Consider the following 15,307-nt stretch of genomic DNA (forward strand, 5'->3'; position numbering starts at 1 on the left):
TAGCCTCCAAGCAAAGGAGGGACAGGTGCCTGCTGAGTCTTCCTAAAGGCATGGAGCTGTGCTATCAGTGTTGGCCCTAAGCCTTGGCAGCCAAATCCCCAGGAGAGGGGACATGCTCTGGGCCTGACAGGCAATAAATTTCAATAAAATCCTGTACCTGAGTTGTGGATAACCATAAAAAAGACGAGCTTGTGATCCATCACCTCAAGTGAACTTTGGGATAAAAGGCCAGTCTGATATCCTGCTTTTCTGTGAGGAAAGGCTCCTGATACTTTATGTTGGAACAGAGACTTTAGTGTTTTAGAGACATAAGCTGCCTTAGAAGCAACTTGGGCTATGGCTATACTGCTAAATGATCTGGCACTTCTAAGGACGATGTATTACATTACCGAACTGAGTATTTGTTGAAATTTCCAAAAATCAGGCATAAAAAGTGGGTTATAAACAAGTTATGGCTCAAAGGTTTTTTACTGTTATTGGTATGTAGGAGAGAAGGAAGGAAAATTGTCACATAAATAGAGTATCAGGACTAGTGTGACATACAGCCTTGAACCCTCCGAGAAAGTCAAGTGACTCAGCCAGACAAATACTAAGACATAAAAATATGCCATGGCTGCTGAGAGCAGGAGATCTACCAGCCCCGTCTGGCCTGGCAGTGTCACAAGCTCAGTGTACTTTGCTGTGATCACCAGTACACAGACTGGTCACCGTGTTCTGCTGCAAAGTGAAAGGCAGCCAAATGAGCTGCATAAATAACCATGTGATAGAGCCGGCTCCTTATCTAAACAGAACTGTAAGTGTCAAACTGAGGACTGGCTTTGTCGATACCAATAAAGAATTCTGATTTTCCTAGCAACCCCCAAAAATTCACAAATACCCTAGTAGAAATAGTTCAATCCAAGTTCTCATATGATGGAGAAGATAATGTGACCTGCAGCTGGCTTTTATTTAACTTTCATTTTATTATACTGCGTTGCTATCAGGTGCAATGGAGCTCTGGGGTGTCGTGAAATAAAGGCTTGGCCAGTCCTCCCTAGGATTGCACAATATAAAAGGAGAGGCTGTTGGCTCTTAGGGAAAGATGGAACTGGTAGAACAATATCTCTGCAGGTTATAAAGTATGTTGGGTGTGGACATAGAGTTTTGCCATTAATTAGCAAACAGTACTTGAAATCAGGAATGAGGTCTGTGGACTGAGACTAGTAATTTCATATAATGTAGCTTAGAGTCATATTAGGATCTGCTTCTGAGTTTACTCTGGAAATAAATTGTTGTAAAACCATGAAACAAATTCATTCTTCCTCCATTACAAGTCAGTAGATTTTTTAGAATGCTACAATACGGTCTGTTTGCAGGTCAGGAAAGCTACCACAGACGTATCAGAGCCATGACCATGGCAAAATTACACTGTTACATCAAACTAGCATTCAGAAGACTAGCCCTCTGCAAAAGTTCACGTTATATCATCCTTTTTTTAGGCCTGTGACTGATTTTTATTTGGATGAGGTCAGTGAGGGCAACTCATGCAGATCATGATCACATCATTGTTCTTCACCAATCTCAATGTTTTGACTTTGGCCCTGTTGGGAGCATGGGAGCTCAACAGGAGAGCAGACAGAAGGTCTGGTTGCACTGATTCCCCCTGTTAGACTCTAGCCTATCCCAAAATACAGGAGCTGTGACATTTCCCAAGCAGTTTCTAAATCCCAGTTGGTAATTAGCTCATGCAGAGCTAATTGTAGGTGATTTCAATGGAAAAGAATTTAGTAAATAACAGAAAGGTCTGGAATGTGAACTCTTCTGCAAAGTTCATGCTGGAAAAGAATGACCTTGCTTTCTATGAACTCACTGTGCATCGTAGCCTCACTGAAGCTTTCTTCTGTTTCCTGTGGCATTTAAATCGCAGTGCACTGTATTTCCAGCAAGATAATGCTGATCTGCCACAGGGCTGATTGCTTTTTTAAAGTCTGGGGAGACAGGAGAAGCAGCATCATGATTTTGATATGAGAGTACTGTTACATAGTATGAAATGGAAATTGTGTGAGAAAAGGACTATACGTTCAGCCAGCCTGGAGGGACAGCATGCACTCCGGTGGCTATGGATATCAGTGTGATGCTAGCCTAAAGCTGGAGATGATCTTGCTGTTCTGCTGTATTTTGTTGGCTTCAGCAACATTTAGTTCTCAGCTGTATTACTGAGAACCTACTGGAGGCAGTCCCAACATCTGCACACATCCGTACACAGCTCTGCACCTAGAAACTTTAAAACATTAATTTCCTTACAGACTTCAAAGCAGAGCATAGTAAGCCAGCTGGGAAAAGGAATGGATCTATAAAAACCCTTATGTGTTTTGTCATGTTTTTTGCCCTTCTTCTACTATGTTAAAAAACATCATTTTCTGAATATGTATTTTGTTGTTAGAGATTTGGCTGTGAAGAAGGGATATGGTGCATCTCATGTGATGTGCCTTGATGTGATCTGAATGCCATAAAAACAAGTGCTTGTGGAGACTATGTTGAACCGGGAGCCATCAAAACTTGGCTGTGAACATATGCCTGTGTGATACACCTGACAATAACATTTTCCCTGTTATTTACTAGTGTAGTACATTTGAGCAATGAGCATATACATATTTTCTTGAAACAAAAATTAAGCATGACTTACAGAGGGGAAAATCTAATTTTCTGAAATCTGTGACTTGTAAAGTGTAGGTGAAAATATCCATCACCAGAAGGTAAATTCTTGCCCCATGTTACAAGTTGGTATAATGCCTTTCTAACAATAAGGGCCTTAATCCTATCCAATTTTGACTCAGAAAGAAATCACACTTTTGTTAGAGACATTTGAGGCTATGTTTTAAAATCACAGCACCTTTATGTGCTACTGTACGTTGGAATCACTGCTAGATGCTCTTTTCACATTAAGAAAAGGAAAGAGGTAATGAACTGAAGGGCAGATCCACAGATAAAGGGGACTGAAGGGGACGCCTTCTAATGGCTTTCCAAATCAAACAACACCTGGCCACAGGATTTGGGCCTGAAGTCAATTTTGTACTCAATTTTTAGTCCCTCTACTCCAAACTCAGTAGATCAAAGATGTAGCAGCAATTGGCAGCATTTCTGCCTGCTTTTTCTTTCCCATGTTAGTAGCTGAGCACAGTGGTAGCATGGCTGCTTGCATATTCTGTTCTAAATCTCAGTGCTGTGAGTCAGTAGCTGGTGTGCTTGAGGAGCAGTGCCTCCCAGCTCAGCAAGCCCCTAGCTCCTTGCTGAGGCTGAATTCAGCAGGAGCCTCTATCTTACACAAAGGCAAAGTGCCATAAACTCTTTCCAAGCTCCAGAGAAGCTGTGAGACCTTGTGTTGCTCAAGGTGAGATCTGGCCTCTTCAAGAGGCAACAGCTCCTTTGCTCCCTGTTTTCCACTATTTGGAATTCAGACAGAACCAGGAGCAACTGGATTTCACCCAAATTCACAAACTGACAGTTTTATGCTGTGTTACTCCCTCTGTGTTCCTGAAAATCCCTCCTCTGATACAGAAAAGAAGCGAGACCATGCTTTGGTCTTTCTGCAACCCTTTTCGGCTCCGGCACCATTTCACTTATTTTGTTATGCATCTGCCTCCAAGGAGTACGTTTTAGCCTTCCTCCTCAGCATAGCTGTGAATACAGGTGGTGTCTGCTCAACTGCAAGCATTGCTTTCTATTTTTCCCCTTCTCCAGCACCACTTGCACCCCTCCCTGGGTTCTGATATCAGTTTCGGAAATACCAGGTTATGCTTCCATTAATTTTAAAAGGTTGATGCTGCCATCTTTGTATCTCTTGGGAGCAAGGCAGGAGCAACCCCTTTCACAAAAGCATTACAAATCCACCCATCCAAACAAGTTCATCTAGGCATACTGAGAAACCTCACTAAGGTCAAGCAATACAGCAGAACATTTTACAGTATAAGACATAATTCACACCCCTAACTAAACCACCTAGGTTTTCTTGCTTTACTTCTGCAAAACCTTTCATCTCACTAGAGAGATCTTTACACACACCCCCACCCCCCCGCCCTGTATCCTGAGTTATGCACTGAGAATGAAGCCCTAAGAGCAGTGCAGGCAGGAAAGGCAGTGATTGAATCAGTAGGACAAAGACATTTAACATGCAGAATCACTAAATCTTTCCTATAAGCAATCAGGTATATTACCTTAAAAATTTTTTTTTCAAATTTTGAGGACAATAATTTTTTCATGTTCTTTGCCTCTGAAGAGCTGACAGAAAGGCAGACTTTAAGATGGCCCCACCACCGCGTATCGTGGTTGTTGCTCACCTGCATATTTATCTCCCATGTCCCTGTGTGGAGGAATTCTGTTCTGGAGTATTAACAATAAACGCTCCTGTGTGAATTCAACTAAAAAGAAATTTCATCACTTCTAAAAGGAGAAGGAACACCTCTTTACACTCCTGTCGTTGCTCTTCTGCAGACCTAGAAGATAAGAATGTGGAGACATATTGTGAAACTATTAAAGAGGAAAGTTATGTTCAGATAGAGCATATACAGTAGCAGGGACTGCACAGCATAAGTCAGTTCAGTTTCTACATCACTGTGTGCATCATGTACTGTAATGCATATCAACTACACTCTGGGCCTGATCAGCCACTGTCCTGCATCTTATAGAAACAAAAATAGCTGTGCATAGTTAAAGCACAATGATCACAATGCACTATCAACTTAAAATGCAGTGCTGTAGTGCTAAACGTAAAGGTAAAGAAGCAACAGATAAACTCTTTTATTCACATTAGAAACCAGTCTGTTTGTATTGCTAGTAGTACCATGCTTTGAAGTCCAATTGGACTAAAAATTCTCCAAATTCAATCTGTAGGAGCCCTGTTGAGCTCCTAGGCCTGACTCTCCTCTCCCCAGCACAGACACCAGGGTATGATGCAAAACGAAGCGAGAGCAAAACAAGAAAATTTACTTTTAGAAGAAAGCATTTAGGTAATTTTTGAAATGTTTGGGTTTTTTGTCCACTGCTGACAACACAACTCGTGCAAGCTAATGAGGTGCAGCCACTCCCTGCCTTTTTCTCCCTCACTGTTGCCCGTGCTGGAAAGCAGCCGCGTGCGAGCGCACAGCGAGCGAGTGCCTTTGAACTAGCACACCTCTCTGCGGCGTGTCAAAGCAGTCGGCGTGTGGCTGCTGTGTAGGAGAGCCTATACTGTGTTTAGTGTAACCAGGCAGTACAGCTGTAAGGACTGCTCCTGCTGAAGTGGGTAAGGAACTCTGGGATGGCACAAAGGTGAAAAGAGAGAAGGAAAAAGACAGCAAACAGTAAGGTCCTTCATTCCTGGGGGACAACGCAAAGTTAGTCTGAGCTTGTAGAAATTTTTGGAGAATAGTGAAATGGAGACACTGATTTTGTAACCAGTTCTGTAATTTGAATCACAGACAGCTTAAATCTTAATGTGTTTCCTAAACAATATTTTTAAATATTAATGCTATTCAGTTGTTACTCTTACGCTAATGTATATACTTCTACTTCAGAAAAGTTGCCAATTTACTTTCCTGATACAAATGTACTTGGAAAAAAAATTGGCTTTTAAATAGAAATGGAATATTTGGGTAACTGCCTTCTTTCTTTCCTGGCTGTGTGCAGTGGTGGTTACTATGGTAATAATCGTGATCCAAGATTTAATGCCTGAAAGTGGTTTCTATAACAACATGCTAGGATGTTTTGGACACACAATTGAAGTTAAAGATTCAGGATTAACCCATTTGTGACCACAATATTGGTAGGCACAAGTGCTTGCTTGGAAAAAGTTTGTTCACAACTTCCCAAGGTACACTTTTTCCTTGAGCAGACTGAGTAATAATTGCAGCTGTGGATAGAGCAGGTCAGATCCTGAGGCTGGTGCCTCCATCACAGGTGAAGCTTGCAAAGGAGAAATGGCGCCACAGGAACTACAAGCTGCTCATTACATTAAATAATTAAGACAGTAGACAAGTGTTTTGGGAGATGGGCAGGGAAGGGGTGAAATAATATTAGTGCAATGTGCATAAATTTTGAAACTTTAGTCTGGCAATCAGAATTGTGTGGAAAAATGGTAGTTATCTGTTCACAGAGAATCATGATGGAAAAAACTGTTTTGAAAGCTAAGATAGCCCCTCACCTGGCTCTGTTTTATCCAGAATAGCATGGTTTCATGTCCTTTCTTCCACATCTGCCAAATGCTGATCCACACACTGCATCTCTGCCTTTCAGACCACCGTGAAGGTATCTGATCCCAATCTCTGTCACTCTTGATTATGTAGCTGTGCTCATCTCTTCCCTAGTTCTTCAAGATACACCAAGACTGAATATATATGCATTCCCACAACTTTCTAAGGCTGTCTTTGCAAGGAAGTTATTGTCATAGTGATGAACTGTATTTTCCGTGTCATGGTGCACTGAAGACAAACTGAGATATGCCTAGATATACCAAAGCTTAGCACGCTCTACAATGTGGCCCTAAATGCCTTCGGCAATATTTTAGATATTTCCAGGTAAATGCTAATTATTTCAAGATCTCACTGAAGTCACAAAGCTTGATATTTTAGTGAAATGGGTTGACACACTCGTTTTAAAATCCCAGGGGAAATTTTTAAACAAGAAATGAACACAAGCATTGAAGGTTCTTATTTCTAACTCCAGCCACTGGGCTATCTAAGCCCTTGCCACCATTATGTTATCCCATGACTTCTTTAGTAAGCTTATTTGATCATAAGGTAAGCCTGCAGTTGTGAACAAATGCTGTGTGCTGTTGTTGAGGCAACAGAAGATGGACTGAAGTAATAGCACTAAGAGAAGCATCATTTAGCCCAACGAAATCTCAGTGACTGACCACAACCAAGATGTCAATTATATAAGCCATTTTACCAAATTAAAACCAACAAAAGCCCCCATCCAACATACATTTTCTGGGTTGTTTTCTTAAAAAAAAAGAACACTTTCTCTTTTGCTATTGTAATTTGATTACTTTTTCCTTAGGAGAGTTTTTAAAGTTTAATTTCTCAGCTCATAGACAAGAATATTGTTTTTTTGCTATCCATTTCTTTCCAAAATGTATGAGTTAATAAAAAGTCAGATTTTGCTGTGAACTGCTTTATCTGCTTTAGCTGGTGTAGCTTCCTAGTTTTGAGTCAAACATGTGAAGTACTAACTCTTTGTTTAAAAAAAAAGAAGAGTAAGAAAAAAAGAAAGAAGTCCTCTTCAAAGCACAGTAAACTCATCAATGTTGATGACTATATAGGTATCAAGAATTTCTCTATCGTCTCATAGACTATTTTTTTTTCTTCTGTTAAGAAGGTCAGAAAATCTCTGCAGTGTATGTAAAAGACCCTGAAGCTGTTAGCGTTGAGAGCTTCTGTGAAGCTTAGAGTCCTCCTTCAGGGGAAGAAGGCACATTTGAAGAATAACATTGCAAATTACAAGCAGCCTGCAGGCATGATGAGATGATTAGCAAAGTGCAAGCCTGGCCACAGTCAAGTGAACCCCAGTTCATAACAATGCAATTAGCAGTGATTGAAATTTGTTTTTTAAATTCTGTTGCTGATTATGATATTTCACCAACTTGTAGGGAGAGTCGTGTCCGGAAAGAACAAGTCTTTGCTGAAAGACAGTTCAGCCAAAAGCAACCTGGCGCAGTTTGTTAGGTTTTGTCTGTGGGCTTTGAATGGCTGAGATTGCTGATCAGGTTCTCAGAATTGGGGATCAATTTACTTTACTTTTGTTTTTATCAACTTAAGATAACAGAATATTTTGAAAAGCACACATGAACTCTCTAGCCCTCTGATTTAAACAAAACAACCCAACCAAATTGTCTTCAAAGATATAAGGATGAGCTCTTCAAAATTACCTGCTTTACTGAGAAACACTAGTTTCCTTATCAGGAGTCAGAAGATTTTTGCTGAATTGCTTTAGCCTTTCAAGACTCCTGCCCTCTTTATCTCAACTTTCTCGCTAATCTAATTTTGCCCTCCTATGCTAATTTTCATGCAATTCCAACACCCAATTGTTTTGTATCACTTCAGTGGTTTCTGATTATTAAGTAGTCTTTACCAGACTAAAATAATTCTTATTTAGTGCTGATAAATTATATAAGCTTAATTATTCATACGCTAACAACATCACTTAATGAATTTAAGTAAGCTTGTCCAAGAAGAAAAAAACCGGCTCTTTCTCAGCATTTTTATGTTTCTTATTACTTCTTATTTCTTTTTATTTGTTAATAGTTTGTGACAACTTTAGAAGATGCAGGATTGACATGTTTCCGGTAGTACTGATGATTTGCCAGTAGATGGCAAGCTTTACTGCAAAGAATTTTACTGCCAAACATCTCATCTGCATCAAAAGAGCTTAACCATGGGGTAAAATACTTGGCACTTATTCCTCTTGTAATTAGATTAATGTACCAATGTTTATAAAGAGACTGATAATTACCTCAAGTGTCAGTCAGTGTAAATCCAAAGTGATCGGCATTTTGTTTCCACTTCCCTAATGTTACATACAAGTTTTAAGAAGCTCTGTCAGAACAAGTCAGTGCTGAAGTAACCGTAATTTCTTAAGAATGGAAATGACTCCTCTGTGCATCTAAGCTAGAACATGAGGCCTTTTCAGGTTATCCCTCTGCAACCTTACCAAATAGCAAGCCCCCTAGAACACTGGAACATTTCCACCCTCTTTCTGCAAATGTAATTAAGAATATTCTTCAACCATGAGCTCAAACTGAGCCACCCTTCGCATCAGGCACCACCACACTCTGCCACATCACAATGCAAAGCATGGGGGAGTTCAGCTTCCACATGCTGTGATCTTCTTCTCTCATTTCCACATAGCTCTCAATAGGTTCCCAAATCCATCCTTCCACATCACTCCAGAGCAGCAAGAAAACTGAGTTTCCATGGGGCAGGAAGGAAGGTAGTGTAAACAACTTGTTTCAAATATGTGGAAATTGGTGCTCTAACTACCAGTCCAGGATCCAAGGATTTTCTGAAGCACTCACATCATTTAGGAATGTGGCTTTTCTCAAAAAAGTCAAGGGAATGTCCTGGTGAGCTGCATACCATCTGATAACCACAGTGTGATAATAGCATACCTCGTGATGATCACCTTTTTGAGATGCAGTTTTGCTGCTGGGACAAAACTACTATATAGCATCCCTAACAAAAACTCTTGGTCCTAGCCTTTAAATTACAAGTAAGCTAAAACTCAACAGTGACATCTAAGCTAGAACATGAGGCCTTTTCAGGTTATCCCTCTGCAACCTTACCAAATAGCAAGCCCCCTAGAACACTGGAACATTTCCACCCTCTTTCTGCAAATGTAATTAAGAATATTCTTCAACCACGAGCTCAAACTGAGCCACCCTTCGCATCAGGCACCACCACACTCTGCCACATCACAATGCAAAGCATGGGGGAGTTCAGCTTCCACATGCTGTGATCTTCTTCTCTCATTTCCACATAGCTCTCAATAGGTTCCCAAATCCATCCTTCCACATCACTCCAGAGCAGCAAGAAAACTGAGTCTCCATGGGGCAGGAAGGAAGGTAGTGTAAACAACTTGTTTCAAATATGTGGAAATTGGTGCTCTAACTACCAGTCCAGGATCCAAGGATTTTCTGAAGCACTCACATCATTTAGGAATGTGGCTTTTCTCAAAAAAGTCATGGGAATGTCCTGGTGAAGTGCATACCATTTGATAACCACAGTGTGATAATAGCATACCTCGTGATGATCACCTTTTTGAGATGCAGTTTTGCTGCTGGGACAAAACTACTATATAGCATCCCTAACAAAAACTCTTGGTCCTAGCCTTTAAATTACAAGTAAGCTAAAACTCAACAGTGAATACATCTCTGCTAAGAACTTCAGAACTCTTGTGTTCCTCAAGAACTGTACAAATAATAAAAAACATGGCACAGCACATTAGAGTGAAGATAAAACTCCAAAAACTTTAACACTTTGCTGTAGGACACTTGTAGGACAAATCAGACAAAAACTGAATTGAATTATCTGTTGGCAATTTTTGCATAAGAAATTTGTTTTATAAATACCAGAGGAGTTGAAATTAAGATACTAGCTTAAAAAGTCCAGCTCCGTTTAATGTTTTTCCCATTGTGGTGTCACCTTGGAAACAAATTGATTGCCTTCACTACAAACTGTGCTTTTCAGGCTTTCTTTCCTATTCCCTCATTTTCCATCCACTATTTCTGCCTCTGAGAGCCATGAAGCTTTTTAAGCAGTGCTCAAAGCTAGTATGTTGCTATCAAAACTGCAGACTGGCAAATGCTTCAGGTTCTCTCATACACGGTTATTACAGCAAATTGAGTTGTTGCATGCAAACTAGTAATTAGTAAGCAGTAATAATTAATTAAATTGCTTCTCATGTCACAGTGGTCCTACTTAAGAAGCACTTGAATGATTGACCTCACCTCTTGCAGTTTACACAGTACAATAGTTAGATAATGTTATTACTTAATCACAGCTAAATTCTTCAAATTTGCAATGTTTATTCAAACATGCACTTTTAAGCACTTTTAAGTAGGCAGACTGAAGGGAAACTCAGATTAAACAACTCTTTAAAGTTGTGCAATCCCAAGAAAAATGTGGGATGCAAAATTTCCTAAGGAACACAATTTTATTTTAACTGTGTTTAATAGATTGTAGTAATCAAAGAAATTAAATACATGGGTAATATACAAAATTATGTAAACTGGGACATGAGAACATACATGAGAGTATGTTGAGGAGAAAGGTCTGTGATACTGCTGACTGTGGAGCAAGTCATTACACCATGGCCAATGTCTTGAATTTTGTGTTCAGTGTGAGCTGTGAGCTGGGGGAAATACAGCTGACACCACATTCGGATGAAAGATCTGTTCCCAGTGCAAAACTGAGAACTAACAGGTTTGGGGATGATCATTTTGAAAGGAGGCTAAATCAGAAGTGCTATTTTTGTCTTGTTTTCCATCAAAGAACAAGAGGCAAAGGTCTATCTTAGCCTGCATTAAATAATCTTTGCCAAGAAAAGACCATACCTTTTGTAGATATTGCTCCTCTGATGCATCTCTGGTATATATGAGCATGACAACAGCTAAAAATAGTTCAAACAAAAACATTTCTCAGGTTTTACTTACACATGCAACACTCAATAAACTATTTCTATGTAATCCTGAAGACCACTGTTAGTTTGTTTTAAATCATGATGCCACTGTTACTATCAATGTTAATACATAAATCTCTATTTCACTTGTTCAGACAACTATCAGAGACTGGTAGTAGATGGTCTGAATTTCTCCAAGAAGTTCAGCTCATCCACGACACCCTGTTTGCAAAAACATATGCTGTTCTGCCATCCATTTTCAAGTAACTGCTCTAGAAAACACACGCCCTTCATATTTCCAAACAAGACTCCGAATAAATGTAGAAATTGAAAGAAGAAAATAGAATGTTTACAGGACTCTTATAGAGATCACTTAATCCAACTTTCATTCTCTAGCCTAGTAGTCTTTCCTTTCTGAATCACTGCCTTCTCTCCAAAAGAAACATTCAGCTTTATTTCATAGATTCTTCCCCAAAATATGACTACTTCCCTCCTCCCCACCCCCTTCTGACACAAGTAGGTTGTTTTCTCTAGTAGTATGCAAAATATTTCTTCACAGTTTTCTCCTTGTATTTTGAGAAACATCACATTGTAATTACATGAGAAGTCTGATGGTATTAGATGTTTACTATACAGTAGAGAATTTCTTATAGCATGCTGCAAATCAGTTGTAAAAGAAAAAAATATTTACTGGTACAGCCAATAGAGCTCTTCTTACTATACTCTAGGTCAGATTTTCCAGTTGGATCAGTAAGAATCAAAATACTATACATGCATTTGGCTTTTTAGGTCAGTATTTATATGATCTTTGTCTTCTAGGTGGTTTATGTCAGTAACAACTTGCCTTTCTTCTCTTCATTAATCACTGTCTATGAGGTTTGATCTGCCATTGTTTCATTTTAGTAGCACAGTATTTGGGGGCAACTCCAGGATTTCTTCCACTAGCCTCTCCTCAGCACTCAAAAGCTTGACCTTTAGACCAAGATAGAGATCTGGAGCAAACACCCCATTTGCAATCATTCCTTTGGGTCTTGCCATCTCAACAGCCTTGAGTTAGTTTATAGGTGAGTAACAAAATTCCCAGTCACAGGATGTGTGCTGATTTTTAACACTGTTTCCACTGACCCCTACCAAAACAACACCAAGTCATGACAGAAGCAACACGATAGTATGAGATTAATTTAGTGATCAGCAGAACCCCATTGCAGTCTTCACCTATGTCTGTGTTGCACGAGGGAGACCTGATTATAGCACAGACAAAAGTACACAAACTTCAGTCTAGCTCACTTGATATTGTTGGCAGTGAAGCTGTGATTGCAGAGGATTCAGCCCAGGTCAACACACCTACCTCATCAGGTGCTCAGCATTTGGCACCTTGCTGCTATTGCCTAGTATGCCTAAAACTGAATTTAAGACATACTGCCTACATACGTATGCTATGCTTATCTGAATACAGCCAGTTTTTTATGGAGGCAATTAGTCATGATTTTAAAAAAAGAGAAATATATACATTTTTTATGGCAAAATTCTTGTTTTCTTTTACTAGCAACACCATCCTTCTCTACTTTCACTGCTTTAACTCTATCAGTGTTTCTCAGTTGTGGGTTATGAACAGTGCTGGTAACAGCTCGCTCCTCCTTGGTTGGAAGGTGAGAAGTAACTCTTGTCATTGTCAGCCGAGTGCTGGTAACAGCTCGCTCCTTGGTTGGGAGGTGAGAAGTAACTCTTGTCATTGTCAGCCAGTCTTTATAGCAGCAAGGCAACTCCAAGTAGCCTTTAATTACTGCCAGGAGCTGAGCTCCTGGAGGGTAAGGAATATTTTTACACCATGTTCACCACGTCCTTCCAGCCTCAGAATCTGGAAGGCTCTTGGAAGGCTATTTTGAATCTTAGGTGTCTGGGAGATTCTTTGTGGTGGAAACGCTGTACAGCTGTCAAATTACTATTTATAACCAGGAAGTCAAAATCAAAGTGCATGATGGTTTGAACCACTTACTTAAGCTAAGTCAGTTAGCTTTGTTGAACTATAATACAAAAAACTTCCACCACAAAAGAAAAAAGAATACAAAGTGGTATTGAACTGAAAAATGTGGTTCAACTCCTTTTTCTAGTTTAAAAAAAAAAAAGAAGTCTTAAACAAACCTAAATGCATTCCATATTGTTGGATATCTGTTGACAACCACCAACACTGTTGCAACTGCACTCTTAATATGATTAAGCAATCCTGACACTCCAGGCCATGATTGTTAGAAGAGGTGAAAACAGGAAATTACAATCTACTCATATTTTTATAATTGTTTTCATTTTACATTTATTAGTCTACTTATACATGTCACACAATTACCAGCCCTGTTTTGTTCTCAACAGCCAACAATTGGAGCTGTTGGCTTTGAAGCACAGTTGTGTTAAGAGCTGCACTTCTTTTGTTCTTGGTTACTACCAGTGCAGTGGAAGTCCTCAGGATTTTTTGTATTTCCTTTCTAGAGTCACTTTGCACGAGGAGTGATTCCAGGTGCCTGTCAAACTCTTGCCAAAAGAACTCTACATGCGTTGCTGGTTGTAAAAATGATACTTGCTGTTGTGCAGATGCATCAGTGGACAGTGAGGAGGAATTCTGCAATAAAACCACCGATCCTTGCTCCTCAAACCCTTGCCTTCAAAACGCTACTTGTTTAAGCTCTGCTGGAAACCTCAGCTTTACTTGTGAGTGCCCTACTGGGTATAATGGACCTATCTGTGAAATAGCCATCAGCACGTGTGACACAAACCCTTGTGAGCATGGAGGAACCTGCCAAAATGGCCTGGTTGGGCCTACCTGCCTTTGTAGTGCAGGATATACAGGTACACTCTGTGAAATGGATTTCGATGAATGCATTTCTGAACCATGTCACAATGGAGCGGTGTGCAGGGATGGGGTTGATGAATACTCCTGCTACTGCGTCCCAGGCTACCAAGGCAAGCACTGTGACCTGGAAGTGAATGAATGTGTGTCAGATCCATGCCTGAATGGGGCAACCTGTCTCAACCAGATTGGACATTACGACTGCATCTGTCTGCTTGGGTACACAGGTAAGTGCTATTAAAACAGCTTTTTCTCTGCATCCTGGAGAACCACCATTATTCATGTTCCAAGTTCAACTCACCCACTTATTTAGTCATAGCTGTATTACCACCTTGCCTTCAGCTTCGGCCCCAATGACAATTGATGCATTATGGTTTACCTTATCGCTGTGAACTACTGATATCATATGGAAAAGGATTAAAGATATATCACATTTACCAAAAACTACAGAGCAGTTTTGTGAACATTGAGCTATGTCACAGGGCTAGGTTAAATTTCCTTTTAAAAGAAACATTCTGAAAACGCTTGTCCTCAGAGCGCTGTACATAATTTTTCATCCTCAGACAAAATCTATGTTTGACAGGGTTAAAAATTGGATCTAATTAGTCTTGCTTGGCTTGCTAATCATGGCAAACTGTACTCTTAAACCTTTATGTTTCACGTGAACTTCCTCTCCTCTGCCCTTCACAGAAACAGAGGACTCATTTCCAACTAGAATATTATGTAAGTTAAATAGAAAGAAAAGTATTATCAGGTTCCCAAACTGCCCATTTTTTGATAATCTGATTTTATGTAGCTCCATTCTTAAGGTATGGGTATGGTTTTTCTTGCCTACTTCCTCTACTGGAGAGCATATAATCCTTGCGGGAGACAGCTCCCTTCAAATTTCAAAGCTGTGTTCAGGGGTAGGACTGCAAGAGGCAGCACACTGAATCATTAAAAGGAGAAAAGGGGAGGCATTTTAGTGATAGACTGCCAGCCAGGTAAGCACAGAAAAAAAAATAAAAAAAAAAAGAAATTTAAAAAGAGCCCTGCTGCAAAAGAGGGAAAAAAATAGCTATTGCTTCAAGTGATTCAAATGAATAAGAAATAAGCGATGTGGTTTACAGCTCCATCCCCAAATCCCCATGCAGGAGGGGAAGTCAGAGGTAAAAAGCAGCTTTCCCGTGTCTGACACAGCACTCATTGGAAGCCAGCCCTCGGTTAATATCCCTCATGAGCACAGAGAATGTTATTTGAAGGAAGCTTGTTACCTTCCTGCCACCCTGCTGCTGCCAGCGGGTGTCTGAGCCCAGGCCAGCCAAGGAGAAAACTACACAACTGGGGGAAAGCCGA

At 40.1% G+C, this 15,307-nt stretch overlaps 1 protein-coding gene across 2 annotated transcripts in view; it reads left to right on the top strand.

Moving 5' to 3' along the window:
• The window catches only part of CRB1 (crumbs family member 1, photoreceptor morphogenesis associated), a 107,165-nt gene that overhangs the window by 19,847 nt on the left and 72,011 nt on the right, over positions 1-15,307 (top strand). For both annotated transcript variants that reach the window (XM_014943297.1, XM_014943300.1), the window contains exon 2: positions 13,615-14,199. In XM_014943297.1, the coding sequence (XP_014798783.1) occupies positions 13,615-14,199 (585 nt within the window). The remainder of the gene's footprint in view (positions 1-13,614; positions 14,200-15,307) is intronic.

This window comes from Calidris pugnax, unplaced genomic scaffold, assembly GCF_001431845.1.
Source record: "Calidris pugnax isolate Ruff unplaced genomic scaffold, ASM143184v1 scaffold63, whole genome shotgun sequence".
Taxonomy (NCBI): domain Eukaryota; kingdom Metazoa; phylum Chordata; class Aves; order Charadriiformes; family Scolopacidae; genus Calidris; species Calidris pugnax.